The 20905-nt window shown below is 38.5% G+C and overlaps 1 protein-coding gene across 1 annotated transcript in view; it reads left to right on the plus strand.

Annotated features, from left to right (window-relative positions):
- LOC126458316 (uncharacterized) overlaps positions 1-20416 on the plus strand; it is a 104338-nt gene extending 83922 nt beyond the window's left edge. The window contains exons 2-4 of the mRNA XM_050095267.1: positions 2846-2898; positions 10067-10225; positions 18906-20416. Coding sequence (XP_049951224.1) covers positions 2854-2898; positions 10067-10225; positions 18906-19088 — 387 coding nt within the window. The 5' untranslated portion in view covers positions 2846-2853 and the 3' untranslated portion in view covers positions 19089-20416. The remainder of the gene's footprint in view (positions 1-2845; positions 2899-10066; positions 10226-18905) is intronic.
- The last annotated feature ends 489 nt before the right edge of the window (positions 20417-20905 follow it).

The raw sequence follows: 20905 nt of genomic DNA on the forward strand, positions 1-20905 counted from the left end.
ACAGTCCAAATGAAGTGTGTGAGAACGTCGGTCGATTTGATCGAAGAAAACAAACTTATCCGAATTTAGCAGATTGTCGTCCGATGTCTCTACGTCCAAGCGACTAAATCGGCTACAGTGCGACCGCGCTAAAGAAAACAAAACAAAAAATAGTGGAATACTGATTTGAAATGATCGGCCGTCTTCGGCCGATGTCGGTCGTCGTCGGAATAGAAATCCACCGATATCGGTGCCACTGTGACCGGAGCCCGAGAGCACTGGCGAGTCATGGATGAATGCACTTAACTCGGAGTGCAATATTGCGATTATCATCAACAACTCAACAGGTTTTTTTTTCCGATTCAGTTCGGCTATGGCGCCTGTTAACGAAAAGGCGCTCACGAAGCACGTCTAACCAGCTTTTGGAGTTGTTTGAGGAACTCTGGAGAGGCAAACCGTTGATTGCGTCTTGGGCCAAAAATCTCCTTGTAGGTGCACAGGAATTTAAGTTGTTCTCCGCGAATTGCGACACGACTGCTGCTGTTCGTAAAGCTTCGCGCCACACATACTCTCATAGTCGATCACAACTGGCGTGCGCCATATAGAACAGCGTGGGGACAGCTACCTGCAGGGAAGAACGATGACGTCACCATTAAGACCGTCATTTCCGCGGTGAGGTCAGCGCCGTTGCGTCGGTCCGCTCGTGCCACAGGAAGGGGCACGCAGTGTACGGCATCGTGAAGAAGGAGAAAGGTGGGTGGAGGGGGAGCAAGGGATGGCCTTGGCCCCCTTTGGCTCTTACGTAATCAACTCCTGGCAGATGCCAGAGTCGCCCAAGAACTTTCGAGGTTCAGAGAGCGCCACACCTTGTCCTCAGCGCAAGCCCCACTTTCTCGTTTCAGTCACGAATACCAGAATTCCTTCCAGTTTGCTGCTTGTCTTATAGTCTTGCATTACATCACCACCGCTCGAATCAAACTGTAGTCGACCAGAGAAGCAATTACGTTAATGTTTACTTTTACAATAAACGTATCTCAGTGATCCTGCAGAGAGTAGTCTTTGACATGTCACAGAACTTCAAACTTATCATAATTTAACAAGAGCATTGTTTATAGACCTATATCACAGAGTTTCTTTATTTCTTACAATACTGATTTACATTGATATAGGTTTTGCAGGCCACCTTACAGTTGTAAAACTGTATAGACTGGCTCTGACTGTATACAAATCTTTTCTCTTGTTTCCAACTAAATCTTTTGCCTCTGAGTCCTGAACCTAAAATCTTGTCTTTTGCAAGTGAAGTTCCATATTCGAGTCCTGGTCCAGCACACAGTTTTACTCAGCCGGGAAGTTTCATAACAGCACACACTTCACTCCTTGTCATCTTGTTCAGTCTTTTTCCCACATTTCCATTCCTTCACCTTTATATAAAAAAAAAAAAAATATAAAAAGTTTTTATTTGCTCTGATATACATTATTATTTTTATTACTATTTTCTGAGGCAATTCAGCTAGGCAAAAAAAGTATTTATCTTACAGTAGTGTGCAGTAAATTTATTGCATGAAGTCAACAATTAAACAAGACCTTGGGTTTTTTACACTGACATACCAACACATTTATTCTATAGTTGTATTTGAAGCTAATAATAAGAATGAATTTAAGACAAACTGAAATTCACAGCCACAAAACTATAAGGAAAAATAACTTTGATGCAGAATAGTGTCCCTTTCTAGAGTTTGTATTGGAATTTATATTCTGTTGCAGAAGTCTTTAAATGGTTGTTGGCAGAAATCACTGTGGAAATTGAAGATCCCCAAATATTTTAAAACAAAGTAAAACAGTACCTTATTAGTTAATTTATTCTGTAATTTATGAGAATATTTGGACTTGAGTATGTAAATTCTGGTCTACAGTAAAGGTCACATTAAACAGGTTCTTAACTTTCCACCATATAGTCAGCTGACAGCATTCTGTGTAAAGTTACATATATATAAATACATTAGTTTCAAATGTTAGATAGAAACAGCAGATAAGTATGTGGTGTATGAAGACTAGACTTTTCTGCTTTTTTACTAAAATCCACTGCCCCCACCACAACACACACACAATTTCAGTTTTTTAACTATGTGAATTAAGATCGCTAGTTGTATTGGTTGTTAGTATATGTTATAGAAGTAGTCTGCAGTGGTTGATTCTGTCTGTTAATATATAACGTTAGTCATACCAGATCCCTGGAAGTTATCATTCATTATATGGATTATGGAATGTGAAGAATGAGTAAATAAATGAATGTTATATTTTAGTATGTCAAGAGAAATGAGCTGCAAGCCTGTCATGCAAATTCACTTGATTGAATTTAGCTACTATAAGTACGAATAACATGAAGCAGTATGATGGTAGTATATTGTTGACACAAATAAAGTTTCTGCGGTTTCTTTGTCTTTTGTTAAGGTATTCCTTGACTCATTCCATGTCCCTGAAGGTTCTCCTTTGTAATGGGAACCACAGAACACAACGAATGAATGAGTGAAAGCAGATTGCTTGTTAAGAGTTTGTCAATAGATGTATCTCCACTTTCTAATGGGAAGACATAAAAATGGCTGGTTCCCAACTATAGTATGGGTGCTGTGATCTTTTGTAAAACGTCACAGCTGTGATGCCACATTCATCTTCTGTCAAGTGTCCTGAGATGAATGCTTAAATTTTTCAGTATTGTGCTACCTCATTGTGAACACTTATATACATGTATGTTATTTACAAACTTGATGTACGAAGTGAATATGTCTGTGCTGTTATAAGATTTTCTATCTAAAGCTTTTTGAGTGTTCATTCAAACTAAAATGACTCCTTTATTTTATTCTTACAGAATAAACAATGGCTAACGTCAGCAAAGTATCAATCCTGAAGTTTCTGGAAATTGTGAGTACAATACTTCACTGTTCTTTATTTATCATAGTTAGTTACTTAGTTTCACATTCCATAGATCATTTTGCCTGATAAGTCATAATGATGTGGAATGAGTCATCTTACAGTCACATCACAAATTAATTTGTAAAGATGGGCTACATGCTTAACATTTAATAGATTGTTTTATTTTTATTTGTTTATTTCCTTATTTTAAATACACTGCCAGAAAAAATTAGTACACCCTTTTAGAGGTTTCCAGTTCACTAAAGATTTATTGTTGCAACAGTGCATACTGAGTACATGAACCGATTACGTTTGCAGATCCATAGCACAAGCAGTTCTTAAGTACCAGGTATTGCCCATGCTGAAACACCCAATGTGTTGTAGCCTCCAAGGGTGGCAATGAAGGCTCTGAATATGGCATCCAGTTGATCGTACAGATTGCAGATATTGTCCTGGGATACATTATTCCACACCTGATTGACATGCTTATGTGCACTCATGCTCATAAATTAAGGATAATTGCAGAATGTGGTGCCACACAACGTGACACTACACAAAACTGGCACTAATAGCATAGACACATAGGTAACACACACGACACAGATCTGTACGTCCACGGTATTGGTGATAAGTTGAGAAAACCGTGCAGAAACACATGTGCTACAAAACGCCACTCTTTCCTGTGCATGTACCCTGACATCAATATGGGATATAATCACCATGCACATGTACACAGGCTGCACAACGGGTTGGCATACTCTGGATCAGGTGGTCGAGCAGCTGCTGGGGTATAGCCTCCCATTCTTACACCAGTGCCTGTTGGAGCTCCTGAAGTGTCATAGGGGTTTGAAGACGTGCAGCGATATGTCGACCGAGAGCATCCCAGACATGTTCGATGGGGTTTAGGTCTGGAGAACAGGCAGGCCACTCCATTCGCCTAAGGCAGGGCACTCCATTTGCCTGATATCTTCTGTTTGAAGGTACTCCTCCACGATGGCAGCTCGGTGGGGCCATGCATTATCATCCATCAGGAGGAAGGTGGGGCCCACTGCACCCCTGAGAAGGTGGACATACTGGTCCAAAATGATGTCCTGATACACCTGACCTGCTACAGTTCCTCTGTCAAAGACATGCAGGGGTGTACATGCACCAGTCATACTCCCACCCCACACCATCAAACCACGACCTCCATACAGGTCCCTTTCAAGGGCATTAAGTGGTTGGTATCTGGTTCCTGGTTCATATCATATGAAAACCTGGAAAGACTCACTGTTCAGACTATACCTGGACTCGTCTGTGAACATAACCTGGGATGACTGTTCCAATGAGCATGTACTGTGTTTTTGACACCGGGCTTTACAGGCTCTCCTGTGACCAGGGGTCAGTGGAATCCACCTTGCAGGTCTCCGGGCAAATAAACCATGTCTGTTCAGTCGTCTTTAGACTGTGTGTCTGGAGACAACTGTTCCAGTGGCTGCAGTAAGGTCCCGAGTAAGGCTACCTGCAGTACTCCAATGGCCGTCTGCAGGCACTGATGGTGAGATATTGGTCTTCTTGTGGTGTTGTACACTGTGGACATCCTGTACTTTAGCACCTGGACACCTTTCCTGTCTGCTGGAATTGTTGCCATAATCTTGAGATCACACTTTGTGGCACATGGAGGGCCCATGCTACGACCTGCTGTGTTTGACCAGCCTCCAGTCACCCTCATATTCTACCCCTCACAATGTCATCAATATGTGTTCTTTGAGCCATTTTCAACACACAGTCACCATTAACACGTCTGAAAACATCTGCACACTTACTCGCTGGACCATACTCTGACATGCACCAACACACCTCTGTGTATGTGAACTGCTGCCAGCGCCTCCGTGCGACGACCGCAGGTCAAATACACTGCATGGTCATACCCTGAGGTGATTTAAACCCGCAAACCGACCACCAGAGCATTCTTTCACCATGTATCAGCATTATCCTTAATTTATGAGCATGAGTGTAGTTCTATAGGAGTTGTTGGTTGGTGAATCATTTTTCCTCCCATCATATTTCACATATGCTCAATTGGAGACAAGTCCAGAAATCGTGCTGGCCAGGGAATTTGCTGCACATCTTGCAAAGCACATTGAGTTTCACAGGCAGTGGGTGGGCAAGCATTATCCTGTTGGAACAACATATCACCTCCCTGTTGCAAGGAGGGCAAAAGAATGAGTCTAATGAGTGCTGGTATCATCCCCTCCACATACACCAAAGATGAACGAGAATTGTAGCTTATCACACCCCAGACCATAAGGCCTGGGTTGGGGCCAGTGTGTTTTGGATGAATGCAATCTATGAGACAATGCTCAGCGGGTCTGTGTCGTTCATGCAAATGACCATCGCTTGCATGCAGGCAGGACCTGCTTTCATTGCTGAAGACCAGGGTGAGCTATTCTATCTTGCAAATGATCATCTGATGGCACCAGACATGCTGTACATACTGATGCTGTGGCATGAGTAGAAGATGGGATAGAGGAATGCATGCCCATAGTCCCACTGTTAATAACTTGTCCACACCAATTCGTGTTGATATGTCTGGGCTCACAAGCCCTCTTATCAATGCTTTGGTAGCTGTATGATCTGCCACTGCTGCCCTTTCAACAATTTGACAATCCCAACAGATGTCTGTGCTGTGCGGACGCCCGGAACCTGTTCTACAAGTGTGAGAATGTTTATGTGACCACTGATACCAACTTGCATGGAAATTTTGTGAAAGGAACCATTATCAGTACATTTACTATCCCCCAGGAGGCATATGTCATCACGAGGACAAAAGCGATGCTGTCTTTCCAGATGTACTACTTTTTCCTGACAGTGTATACAATGTGAGTTACTTTAATTCCTACCCACTATCTGTTACACATTACAATAATAGAAATTCTTCAATGGAATAGAAGGAGTGGTCAAGGAGAAACTTTTTCAGTTTGTTTTCAAATTTTACTTTGTTGTCTGTCAAACATTTTATATCACTGGATAAGCAACAAAAAATTTTTGTTGTAGCATTGTGCATGGTCTCCCAGACAACCTTAATGGTTTAGTTTATGATGTTCATGAATTATAGCCATGATCTCTTCTTACACTCTCCAATAACTTGGCAACATTTCGCTCTCATTACGTGAAAGGGTGCTAGATTCGCAGCAGTTTGCTGGCACCTAAACTAATGCAGTTGGACAGAGCCATCTGCTTGTCTCTGCTACATAGAGGCATTATTTTGTTGTTAAGCTGATGGACAGGTTGTCCTTGTAGCTGTCCTGAGGACTGTGCAATGGTTGCAGCAATGGGGGTGGATAATTTTGGTAGTACGATGCACCCAATTCTGGATGCTTCACATTGTTCAGATACAGAAAGCTGGCTGTGCAGCATCCACATTGTTCCATAAAATTTCAGGAGTGCAGCCGCATAAATTCTAATATTTCAGCTGAATACCATCCAGCCATCTTCAGAGTGAGCCGAGGTGACTAATGCTCCAGCACTTGCTCCATCCTTTTAAGCCCGATGACCGAACAACTGTATGGTCCTTTTAAACCAAGGACCGAACCACTGCATGCTCAGTTCTCGGGTTTAAAAGGACGGAGCAGGTGCTGGAGCATTAGTCACATCAGCTCACTCTGAAGATGGCTGGACAGTATTCAGCTGAAATATTAGAAGAAGAAGCTGAATTTATGTGGCTGCATGCCTGAAATTTTATGGAACAGTCTTTGTGCCTTGAAAACATGAAGATGCAGCATCCACATTGCCTGACTGAGCAATAGATAGCAGTGAATGATTCTGTTGCAGTGGTGAAGTGCCCCATGTTTAGCAGACATGTATGTGATGACATTAGAAGACTCTGAATTGCTCTGCCCATGGGGTATGTGGTTGTGAAGCCCCAAATTATATTTTATGCATTAAATTCTCCACATAGGAGGAAGGGTTAAGGGAGCTGCATCTTGAGTACAGTTAGAGCCTCTTCGTCTAGAACTTCATGTTTAACAGAGCTTTGGAAGACTTGTGATGCAATGAGGCAGAAGGGATGGACAACATTTCTTCAGAAATTCTAAAACCAATTGGGTGAGTGGACAACCAATTGACTATTTAAGTTGGTGTGTAGAATCTATGAGACTGGAAACATACCAACTGATTTTTGGAAAAATATCATCCTCACAACCACAAAAACAGCAAGGGCAGATAAGTGTGAGAATTATCACACAATCAGCTTAACAGCTCATGCATACAAGTTCCTGACAGGAATAATATACAGAAGAATGGAAAACAAAGAGCTGACAGATGACAAGCAGATTGGCTTCTGGAAAGGTAAAGGAGCCAGAGCTGCTGTTCTGATGTGCTTGATAAAAGAAGCAAGATGAAAGAAAAATCAAGATTACTTTCAGAGGATTTGTCAGCCTATAAAAAGCATTCAACAGTTTAAAATGATGTAAGACATTTGAAATTCTCAGAAAAATAGGTGTTAGCTGCAGGGAAAGATGGGTAATGTGCAATATGTACAAGAACAAGAGGGAACGATAAGAATGAAAGATCAAGCAAGAATGAAGTTCTCAGATGGCTGTCAGACAGATATGCAGTTTCTTACCCCAACTGTACAATCTATAAATCAAAGAAGCAATGACAAAAATGAAAGAAGGATTCAATAATGGGTTTAAAAAATCAGGGCAAATGGGTGTTAGTGATAAGATTCAAAGATGTTATCCTCAGTGAAAGTTAAGAGGAATTACAGGACCTGTCGAATGAAATTAAGAGTCTAATGAGAACAGAATAGAGATTGAGAGGAAAGTGAAGAAAGACAAACGTAATGAGGAGTGACATAAATGAGATTAGTGATAAACTTAACATCAAAATTAGTGTCTACAAAGCAGATGAAGTGAAGGAATTCTGCTACCATGGAAGCAAAATAATGCATAATGGTCAGATCAAGTGGGACATAAAAAGAAGACTACCACAGGCAAAGGGAGCATCTTTAATCACAAGGAGTCCACTAGTACCTGACAATAGACTTTATTTATTTGATAAAGAAATTTCTGAACTTGTGCATTTGGCTCACAGCTTGTATTACAGTGAATCATAGATGGTGGAAAAGCCAAAAAAGAGGAGAAATGAAGCACTTGAAATGTTTTGCTATAAAATCGGAGAAAAAAATGAACTTGCGGAAAATTACTGACTAGAAGAAGGGACTGGATGATAGGACACCTGTTAAGACATCAAGTAATAATTTCCATGGTACTAGAGGGAACTGTAGAAGTTAAAAACTGAAGGGGAAGGCAGAGATTGGAATACATCTAAGAAACACGTATTCCCAACATACTGTAAGTTTGAACAGCGAACAACAATATCAGAGAAACATATTTACTTTTATCTACAGTCACATTTTTATTTAACCTACCGTCTACTGGTTTAAGTACCATGTATTATCATCAGGCCATCCCCTGTGCACAGTCATCAAGTTTGCTTCCCAAGTAGGTGGCCTGATGGTGGTACTTGGTACTGAAAATAATAGACAGTAGTCACAATGAAAGTGTGACTGTAGTATAAGGGTTGTACCAAAAGTAAGGTTCCCAATGAGCTACAGCCTTGAGGGAAGGTGCTAGGCTAAATCCGACAACAGTGCCGTGCACAATGGTTCCCTCACTCTCGAGCCTGCCCATCCGTGATTTGCTACGTTGCTCAGTGTTGGCTTGGCAACCGTCAGAGATGGAAGTGTTGATCGCCGCTCCCGCGAAGTGCGAGGTTTGAGCATTACTCCGGTTTCTCCACATAAGGAAGTTACCGCCTGTGTAGATTCATCGGCAACTGACTGAGGTTTATGGTGAAGAGTGCATGTCTGTTCAGCAAGTCCACAAATAGTGCAGGGCTTTTGCTGAGTGTCGCATGGAAGTTCGTGATGAAGAACAGAGTTTAAGATCACCGGTTTTGAATGCGATTGTCCAGAAGATCAACAGTGAGCTGCTCAAAGATCAGAGGGTCACTGTCCATGAACTTGTTGAATGCATTCCTGAAGAACTTTAAAAGAAACATTGGGTTATCGCAAGGTGAGTGCTCGCTGGGTGCCCCGGATGCTGACTGACAGCCACAAGGAGCAACACCTTGACTGTGCTCACAAGTTTCTTCAACAGTTTGAGGGGGGAGGCAACAAGGAGAAGTTGTTGGGCTCGTTCATCACGGGAGATGAAACGTGGGTGTTTCGTTACACCCCCCAAAACAAAACAACAATCTCGTCAGTGGTGTCACTCCAGTTCAACACCACCAAAGAAATTCAAACAAACACAGTCGGTAGGAAAGTTTATGGTGACTGTGTTTTGGGATCAGAAGGGGGTACTCCTCATCGATTTCATTCAACCTGGTACGACAATAAACTCAGACAGGTATAGTGAAACATTGACCATCCGGTGAGCAATCCAGAATCGCTGGAGACGACGACTGACGGAGGGTGTAGTCCTTCTTCACGTCGACTGTTATGCCCCATCCCCTGTACAGACCAGACTTAGCCCCCAGCGATTATCACCTCTTCCCCAAGGTAAAGGAACACTTAGGTGGCAAATGCTTGAAGAGCAATGACGAAGTCTGATCAGATGTCACACGCTTCCCCAATGGGTTGATGGGAGACTTCTTTGACCTAGAGATACAAAATCTGGAGCACTGTCTTCAAAAGTGTGTCGAAAAAAATGGACAAAAATGTAAGCTTTTCAGCGATGCATAAATTAATAACAATAAACAATGTCTTCTATTTGTAAAAAATATGGGAACCTTACTTTTGGTACAACCCTCACATAAAGCAAATAATTTCATCTAACAAGTAATTGAGGACATTCAGTGTGAGGCTATTTTGAGATGATGAGGTTGGCACAAGGGAGGATTTCGTGGCAGGCCGCACTGAACCAGTTAGAAGACTGATGACTGTAGAAACAATCTAAGTTTGTATGTCAAAGTTTATAAATACATGTTACCAGTACACAAACAGAAGATACAAATACTGTGTATCATGAGATAAACTGACTTTTGTTAATGATTTATAATTTTTGGGTTTCAACATAAAAGTAGTAATACAAAATGTACTAGTGCACCTGAGAGAAGTCTAATGTGCCCTTAAAGGAGATAGTTACTTAAACTGAAATTTGCATATTGTTAATACATTATATTTACCTTTCAGGCATTAACAATCACGTGTATAGGTTTGCATCTACACAGCTTTGCTGCAAAAGATGCAAATGAACAGCTTATCATCTGTGGAACATTTGGTGGCTTCCTTGTTATCCTGATTGGTATTTTCGTTGGAATGTTTACTGGACAACCTGTTGGAAGAAGAGTGGTAAGAATTCCCTTATATTTATCTTCATGTTATTTCGTTTGTCTTTCAGTTCACTCTTGATTATATTGTCTAATGTTCTGAAGGAAAGATTTCAACATTGGAGTTCAAGTAATAATTATGGTGTGTCTTTACAATTAAAATTAAAAATAATAAATTAAGAAATTGAGGTCAACACTATCTGCATCAATTCTTTTGAAGCAAGTATAGTTTTCAAAATTTTAAATACATGCATCGGTGCAGAAATTATATGAAATAGAAAATAAGATCATGTGTAAATTAAATGAATTGTGAAATTTGGAATTTCTCCATATTTGGACAGTTCCAGTTGTATTTGCCTGCTGTGTGTTTTTTAAGACTCCCCAATGTCTATCTTGGTCTGCTTTCAATTTGTTGATGATGTCACTCCTACCTGGATCCATGTAGTTTGTTGTACTAAATTTATTAAAACAAAGTAATTCGTTTTCACCCCTTCAGCTTACCAGATAACCGTCTGTTATCATTCTTGATGTTTACCTGGTACTTACTGGAGGCTATCTTAAATTTTCTGTATTCCTTCGTGGACAATAATTTTCCCTTTAGAACACTGTTCTGTCTCATATTATGTTTGTCCCTCCTCCTTGACTTGTCTGCCTGTAACTACATTTTTGGAGGCTTCAAAGTTGTTTCCATCTCATTTCCATTAGACACCATCTGTGTTGCTGCTGCTTATGTTATATTTCTTTTTATGCATATAATTAATGTCTAACGTCTACCTATTGCTGGGTCCATTCTTCCAAATACTAACATTCTGCTATTAATTTCTTTAGGGTATTTCGTTTACACTAATAATTATTCCTGTTTTGAGAGCAGGTATTGCAAAAAATGTTTCAGATGACACCGAAGAACCTTGAATAACTTCCTCTTACATTACCTCTTATATTATGTTATGGACAAAAAGAAGGAAACACAATAAGTTATTGTTTACATTCTAATGGTCAAATTATGCTCCAGAATGAAATGAAACCAACAGTGACAATCATTTTCCAACTTTACTTGTCCATATGTCAAAAAGACAATGATAAAATACAGCATATATGCAAGAAAATCAAATAATTGAAAAAGTATGTGTAGGGAAAAGAAAACTGCATAGTCATGGGAGAATGGAACATTGTCCTAGGGACAGAAAGAAGGTATAATTAGCAGAGAATAGGAGCTTGGTGAAACTAATGAGAAAGGAGAAAGCTTTCTAGAGGTGTGTGATACACTTCAATTGACTTGAGAAAATACCATCAGAAAGGAGTTGTTTGTTACATGACTAGATAAAGATAGTGGAATCAGATGCTGGACTGTAAAGTATACCACTGTGTGGCTGTGGATCTGTATCATGACTTGATAGTGGTGAGTAGTAGGAGGAAATGAAAAACAATAAAGGAGAAGGAATGTGTAATGAAGCTTGATATTGATCAATAAAGAGAGCAAGACAGAGTGAAAATTCTCTGATGCCATTGAACTTAGTGATAGGAAGTGTTGAGGATAATTCAGCAGACTAACAAAAGAATAAATTTTTAGGTTTGGAGAGGTTATCACATCAAAAGTGTAAAGATAATGGGTGTCTTGTGAAGTCAATGAAAGAATGAAATCCTATATGGCAAGGGATGTAATACAAAGCCAGTTTTATGCCTCATACTTGTAAATTCTGTGCATAATACATGAAGATGTACAGAAGGAAAAACTGAGGAGCCACTGCGTGATAAGCAGTTCTGGCTGCATAGAAGAGGAGGGGGCTAGAGAAGAAATCATGACTTTCAGGTCAGTAATGGAAGACAGAATAAAAAAAGAATCAGAAAATATGACACTTACGGATGAAGAGAATCTTCAAAAATCTGAGATAAAATAAGAAGTTTTAAATCATGGAAATGCAGATAAGGACCAGAGATGAAAGAGGAAAAGAAGTAGGAGTACAGGGTGTACATGAAATCCAGGAATTCTATCAATTATTTATTGCACAAGAACCAAACATTGTACAGATGTCATACATATGTCATTTTGAAGAGAAGCCCTGAAAGTTTTTTTCATGTATATGGCCACAGCGTAGTTTGGTAATTTGCCGATAGTCAGCGCTAGTTGCAAACACGGTGAGTTCAGGTGCTGAGTGAGCTTTCTGTGTGTTGGAGTTTGATAAAAACAAGTATGCTACAGCTGTTCAATGGATGTTTAGATCCAAGCATGGTAAGAAGCCACCAACAAGGAAGGTCATTTACCACTGGCACAACAAATTCGTTATGACAGATTGCTTGTGCCTGGCAAAGAGAAGCGTATGTCCCAGTGTGAGTGAAGTGAATGTGGTGCGCGTACTAGAGACATTCATAAGGAGTCCAAAGAAATCGTTGTGTTGTGCATCCTGTGAACTCGAAATGGCTCCAATGACAGTGTGGACAGAAGCTGTCTATGAAACCATTCAAATTGGAGCTAGAGCTGAAGTTCAGAAATGACGACAAAGACGAGCATTTTGAGTTTTGTTCACAGTTGCCCAATTGAATGAGGATGGGGATGGCATTGTTGATCACTTAATTTTTAGTGATGAAGCCACTTTTCACACAAACGGGAAAGTGAACAGGTATAATTGTCTAATCTGGGGTACAAAGCATCCACACGAATGCATTGAATTTGAGCATGATTTCCAAAAGGTAAATGTTTTTTGTGCCTTGTCACATCAAAAACTGTACGAGCCATTCTTCTTCGCCGTGAGCACTGTCACTGGATATTCCTACTTGGACATGTTGCACCAATGGCTGATGTTTCAAGTGCAATTGGACACTCTGTTCATCTTTCAGCAGAATGGAGCTCCACCCCAGTTTCATCGTGAAGTTCGTGGGTACCTGAACACGGAGCTGCGGCATCGATGGATTGGCTGTGCTACACAAGGGGACAGCTGTTTCACTGTTTCATGAAATGGCCTCCCCGATCATCAGATCTCACTCCGTGTGATTTTTTTTCTGTGGGGACACATTAAAGATCTGGTGTACGTACCACCTCTACCACATGATGTAGCCGAGCTCAGGGAGAGAATACGGGAAGTGACTGCCACAGTTGACGATGCCATTCTGGGATGGGTAAGGCAAGAATTCGATTACCGTATAGACATCTGTCGGGTCACTCATGGTTCGCATATCGAATGTTTGTAAAAAAATCTTTCAGAGTTTCTCTTCAAAATGTAATATGTATGACATCTGTACAATGTTTAATTCTTGTGCAAATAATTGAAAGTGTTCCCAGACTTTATGTACACCCTGTAATACTGATGTCTAACCAAGTAAGAGAAACTCAAAAGTTAAGATGGGCATAGAGTGGAGGTCAGTTTCTGGCACTGTTGTGTACTTCAAAGAAACAATGATCAAAATGAAAGACAATTACAGGGCAGAAATAAAATTGTGATAAAACTGTTGGAAATGTTAATAAATGCAGTGGACATAGTCATTCACAGCAGGCTCGATGAAGACTTAAATTTTATTTACTGAAATCACATGTGTTTTAGCACTGAATGTGGGGTGAAGATAAATAGATGTAATTCCTCTGAAGATTGTGTCATATGGTTTAGTATAGCACTAGCAGATTGTCTTCACTCGCCCACTGCAGCTAGCAAGTTGTGATGTTTGATATCTGATGCTGGCGTACCTTTATTTGTGTAGGGCTGCTCATGTCATGCATTCGTTCTCCTTGTACTCACTTCTTGTGCTGGCATTGTTGCAGTCGAATAACTCACCACACGGTATGGCTGTAGTTGCTTGAAGTCACAAGTTCAGCTGCCAGATGGTGGAGCTGATAAATAGCTTGGGGTTTCACCACTACATGTCAAGCTCGGTGCCTGATATTCCCTATTTTGCCACTTAAGTTGCTGTAGTCACAGTTCAATGTGGTTTCTCTGCTGTATTGATACTCCTTGTGTGTATTTGCTGCAGTGGCATGTAGCATCACTTTGCAAACCCTACTTTTTAGCTTTGCTTCTCTCTGTAACATCACTCAACAATTATCATGTGTTGAATCTAACATATGCATTAAAGTTTATGGGTCCGTATGAAAGCAATTGATTTTAACTCTTCAAACAGCAATTTCAGTCATAAAAGCAATGGAAAATGCTTCTCCACTAACTTTCTGATGAATATTTGACCTATTCCATTGCAACTATATCCACGTGTGTCTTCCTTTAATGTCTTAATTTCACAGTTATACATGCAAATTTTAATGTCTGCACTTGATTAGCACAGCTTCTATTGTCTGATATAGTGAAAACAAGTTTGTTCGTGATATACAAGGTATTATTGCACTATACAGGCCAAATGACAGTTCTCCTTTGCACAATATTTTACTTTAAGTTACATTGCATAACACTCTGCAGGATTTAATATTCATTATTGATCAGTCATAAGAATAGGTCCTAGGCATGGTAACCAAAATGAAACACCCCCTATTAAAGTTGCTATCTTGGAGAGTTAATAATCTAGCAGCTTGATATTTTACTTTACTGACCACTCCTTGATGGATAACAGCTGATCGGTTTTAACTGATATGAGAGATGTTTGTCAGATTTAAGCTATTCAGTAACACTGTATTCGAGGAACAGAGGTTCTGCAGTAATCAAAGATCACATAAGTTTGCAATGAGTAAGGTAATATATTAGTGTCAGATGAAATAAGAGATAGTCACTACCAGGGGCGATTCTTGAAGTTGGTCAATGGTGGGGGGCTAATGGGGGGGGGGGGGAGAGGTTTTGGGGAATGTGATAACGCTTAACAAAAGGAGAGTTGGGGTCCTACACCGACAAATTGGTAAAATTTGGTTTTGCTTAAAGTAGTTTTTGGTAACTGTTTTGAAGTTCATGGTAAAAAATGTGTATTAATAAATAATAAAATGCCCATTTTAAATTAAATGATATTTATTGGTTTGGATAGTAAGCTGTTTGCTGCTCTTATTCTTTTGTTAAGATGTGTTTGAAATACATTGTAACCTTTATTGTTACATAATTATTTTTAAAAAAAAGATTGAATCTGTTGGAATAATATATTTGCTGATTTCTGAAGTCATTTTATCCCAAGGTAATATGATACTCCACTGGGGGGGGGGGGGGGGGGCTACTATAACTCCCATAGCACCTCCCCTCCCCTTGCCACTGCCCTTGGTCAGTACCTTTGTTGTACACATCTATTCACATATAAGCTCAACAAGAGTCAAGATACCTTGAAATTTTATCACATGCTGGGATAGTAATCTGCACACGTGATCCACACTGCATTCCATTGGCTGGTGCAGTAGATGCAAATGCATAATATTGACACTCTGTAACTTTATGATCACTTTTGGCCAAAACAAATACTTTGTCACCTCCAGTATCATTCTTAAGGTTTGCTGAGGGTCAGCCCATGGTTATGGGGAAACTCAGCCTGTACGAAAAGTCTCCTCCCAGTATGCCATTACAACAACCACTGACTAGATTAGATTAGAGATTATATTAGATTAATACTTGTTCCATAGATCATGAATACGACACGTAGTAATGGTATGGAACGTGTCAGGTTAATAAAAGATGTCTGTACAAGATATTACATTACACAAAATATTGCATGACACTAATGTTTAAGTTGTTGTTGTTGTTGTTGTTGTGTCCCCCCCCCCCCCCCCCTTAATTTATATTTAAAAATTCAGCCAATGAGTTGAAGGAGTTGTCATCTAGAAATTCTTTTAATTTATTTTTAAATGTTAGTTGGTTATCTGTCAGGCTTTTGATGCTGTTTGGTAGGTGACCAAAGACTTTTGTGGGAGCATAATTTAACCCTGCATAGTGAAGATCATCCTTTCTCCCGGTGTTATAGCTATGCACACTGCTATTACTTTTGAACCTGGTTGGATTATTAATAACAAATTTCATAAGTGAATATATATACTGTGAGGTTACTGTGAGGATCCCTAGGTCCTTAAATAGATGTCTGCAGGATGACCGTGGGTGGGCTCCAGCAATTATTCTGATTACACGTTTTTGAGCAATGAATACTTTTCTACTCAACGATGAATTACCCCAGAACATGATGCCATACGAAAGCAATGAATGAAAGTAGGCGTAGTAAGCTAATTTAATAAGATTCTTGTCACCAAAATTTGCAATAACCCTAATAGCATACGAAGTTGAACTCAGACGTTTCAGCAGACCATCAATGTGTTGCTTCCAGTTTAACCTCTCATCAATGGACACATCTAAAAATTTTGAAAATTCTACCTTAGCTACAGACTTCTGTTCAAAGTCTATATTTATTACTGGAGTTGTGCCATTTACTGAACGGAACTGTATATACTGTGTTTTATCAAAATTTAAAGAGTCCGTTTGCTGAGAACCACATAATAATTTTGTGAAAAAAAACATTATTTACAATTACATCACTTAGTTCTTGGTTTTTGGATGTTATTACTATACTTGTATCATCAGCAAAAAGAATTAACTTTGCATCTTCATCAATGTGGAATGATAAGTCATTAATGTATATCAAGAACATTAAAGGACCTAACACCGAACCCTGTGGGACCCCATACTTGATAGCCCTCCCCAGTTTGAGAAATCAGCTGTTGTTTTAACATTACATGAACCATTTATTTCACCTTTCTGCATTCTTCCAGTTAAGTATGAATTAAACCATTTGTGCACTGCCCCACTCAAACCATAATGATTTTTCTTATCTAAAAGAATTCCATGATTTACACAATCAAAGGCCTTTGAGAGATCACAAAAAATACCAATGGGTGATGTCTGGTTATTCAGAGCATTTAATATTTGATCAGTGAAGGCGTATATAGCGCTTTCTGTTGAAAAACCTTTCTGAAAACCGAACTGACATTTTGTTAGAACTTTATTTTTACAAATATGGCAGGCTACTCTTGAATACATTACTTTCTCATAAATTATTGATAGAGCTGTCAGAAGAGAGACTGGGCGGTAGTTTTTGACATCCGACGTATCCCCCTTTTTATGCAATGGTTTTACAATGGCATATTTCAGTCTATCGAGAAAAACACCCTGCTCCAAAGAGCTATTACATACGTGGCTGAGAATCCTACTTATCTGTGGGGAACAAGCTTTAAGTACCTTGCTGGAAATGCCATCAATTCTGTAAGAGCTTTTACTGTTCAGTGAGTTTATTATTTTACTGATTTCAGAGGGAGAGGTTGGTGGAATTACAGTTGTTTCAAATTGCACAGTTATGGCCTCTTCTATTAGTAGCCTTGCCTCTTCTAGTGAAGATCTAGATCCTATTTTCTCCATAACATTTAAAAAATAATTATTGAAAATATTTTCAATTTCTGATTGTTTGTTAGTACACTTGTCATTTAGTTTTATGGCATTAAAGTCTTCCTGTGCTCTTGGTTGCCCTGTTTCCCTTTCAATAATATTCCAAATTGCTTTAATTTTATTATCAGAGTTACTGATCTCAGACATGATACACATGCTTCTGGACTTTTTAATAACTTTTCTTAGTACCGCACAATAGTTTTTATAATATTGAACAATTGTTAGATACAGTTCTCTTTTACGGTTGCAAGATATTCTTAATCCTTTAGTTAGCCAAGGTTTTTTATATGTTTTCTTGGAATTATGTTTAACTATTTTCTTGGGAAAACAATTTTCAAATACCCTTAAAAATGTATCGTGAAATAAGTTATATTTCAAGTTTGCATCGGGTTCCTTATACACTTCATCCCAGTCTAGCTGCTGTAGGCTTTCCCTAAAGTTTGCAATGTTTATATTGTTAATTGAACGCACTGCTTTGAAAGTCGGATTTGATATACTGCATGGAGCTGTACTCATTTACTCTGAAAACAATATCAGTCGCTCAGCGCTCTCAGTGCTCGACTATCAATTCTTTACCTACCTTCGACCTGTGTGAGCAGAGTACAATTATATTTGAGCAAGGAACAGTGGATCCCTTAAAAATTGCTATGGCCCCTCTGTACATATTAGCATAATAATGATTCTATCTTGAAAGAAACACGGTACTGGAAAAACAAAATTCATCAAGGGCGCAAATACTAGCTATGAAAGCCAGCATTGTGTAATATATTTACTCTGGCAGTTTGCTTGTTATCATTTGTTGTTGCTGGTGTATATGAAGAAAAAATATCACTACATGATTATGAAATTTTATTTATTTGCAGACTCGTTTCAGAACATTATAATTATATGTTAAATGTAAACAGTTCATTCTATGCATTTGAAGTATTTACTCTGAAAATTGAACTATAATGCTCTGAAACTGGTCGGTAAATAAATAAAATTAGATGCATGGTGAAAATGTTTCACCCCTGAATTAAAAAGACTGCTGCTGTGGGCCCAGCGCATTCCATCACAATGTGCAAAAATCAGAAGTTGTGTTGTAATCTTGAGTCAAAATACTAGGCTCTTGCAGCAACTGCTGCTAGTTTATACTGTGCAAGCCTCTTCATTTCTCCAGAACGTTTGCAACCCACATCCATCACTGTGGCCAATAATAAACAAACACACACCAAATCTTTTGTTTTCATCATCCTCTCATTTCTTTCTGTCTTGTTTACATTTTGAGAATTGGTAAAGAAGTCTTTTTTCTCTGTACTATCATTCAGGGGTTCTTCTTCACACTTATGCTCTAAAGGCAGCAAACCTAATTTATAAATTTATTTTCAGGATATCTTCTACAGTCTGGCTGGTTGTGCTCTCTTTGTGGCAGCGGGTGCCCTCAGCATTCAGTATTACGAAAACATGTATAAGGGGGACCTGAGGGACAAGGGTCTCTCAAAGGGAGCACTGGCGATCATTAATGGTGTTTGTTTCCTTCTGGATGCGGTGTTTAGCTTCCGTGGGGAATAAACGAAGAACCTCATAAGAATGAAAATCAGAATATAATGAAATTATTTTGAAGTGTAATTTTGAATGCACCTATTCTTTTAATGTTAAAATGGAATGATCTGAAACAAAATTGGATGAATTTTGTATGTCATTACACATAGCAGTGACATTGATGAAAACAAAAGCTTCTGAGCTTGATGTAAGTGCACATAGGCTTTAATTACCCACCAGAAAAACATTTTTATATGTATTATTATACATTACATTATAATATATTTCTTAAATTGAGACAATGGCACACAACAATCTCATTTATCAGTGCTAGCTTACTGCATTATTATGACAGATATATGAATTGTTACTATTGTATATATCATGTACAAAATGAAACTTCATTTACACTATTAACCATGTGTATATTTGTATAGTTACTGGCTCACATTGTTATCACTGATATTCATCTTCTTATTTCATATAATACATCATTACATCCATTAATGTTGGTAAGATCTGAAAGTGCATTAATGCTCTTGTCAAGGCATGTGCAAATCTTTTTATTTTTTTTATTTTTTATTTTTTTAGTTTTTATACCTCTGTTTGGCCATTTATTTTATTTTAGTTAGCTGTATAATAATTTTTATAATTTATCATAGGAACATGAGTGATATCAATGAAAAACACAATAACCATGACCAAGAAATCTATTTTTTATATCATCATGTGCTTGAATAAATCAAGGAACCAAGAAAATATAGGTGTTCAACTTGTGTTTGAAAAAACAAAATGGCTGCATGGTATGATTACTGTAAAAGATAAATGGATTTGTAACAAGCAAGCATTTATTGACATTCCTGTGGATACCACCATACATTACAAACATTAGTTGAATGGTGTTTAATATGCCCTGGGGCATTATAACATGTACCATATTTAACTAGCCTTTCTCAATTATTGACACACATTATATCAAAAATTTCTTGTACTGATATTATAGTAAACTATTTGTATGATTTGTATAATTGAATGGCAGAATAAGAAAGCAATAGTGTTATAAAATAGCCACAGTAAAATTCATCTTTGCCAGGATTGCTACACCACCATGGCACTTCCTTCACTGGTAACAGTTTCCAGTATAAGTGCAAACTATTTTGATGTAAATGAAAAAGAAATGTGGGCACAAAGCTTCAGAAAGAGTATTTTCTATTTCTTTTTCTTCACAAAACTTATTTTTTGACATGCTTTAGAAACTTGTATACTACTTCAGAAACCATAAATATATATTAATGTGACAGCTGATTTGTACTGTTTTGTATTTCATGAAATAAATGCTTTAAATGTCTAAAAGAGAAGATTTTGTGATAATCATGTTGCTATCCAAAGGATTAACCACCTAAAAAAATAAACGTTTTTCTACCTCTTCCCCTCCATATCTCTGTCCTCATTTGGCATTCTCCCATATGGCATTCTCCTACTTCTCAACACTCACCATTTATCTACTGAAACATGCAGAAGTGAAATTGCTATTTAAAAATGCCCCAAAAAGATGTGTCGAATTACTGTCATATTTTCCTTCTTCCAGTGTTTTCTAAAAATATTTGAAATGATTGTTGCAACACAAATTCAGATGTTCTGTCAAAAATTTAATATAACCTACAAAAGCAGAATATGTTAAATAATAATGTACAATGGATCAAGGATGCTTCCTTGTCCAAGAGTATTACTATTCTTTGACTAAAATAACTGAACCAGAAAGTGAAATGTCAGGATAGGTACTAATCATTTACATATTCAAGATCAAGATGAGACATAACTGTGGATAAGACCGTGTTGACAAACAA

This window comes from Schistocerca serialis, chromosome 2, assembly GCF_023864345.2.
Source record: "Schistocerca serialis cubense isolate TAMUIC-IGC-003099 chromosome 2, iqSchSeri2.2, whole genome shotgun sequence".
NCBI classification, from domain to species: Eukaryota; Metazoa; Arthropoda; class Insecta; order Orthoptera; family Acrididae; genus Schistocerca; species Schistocerca serialis.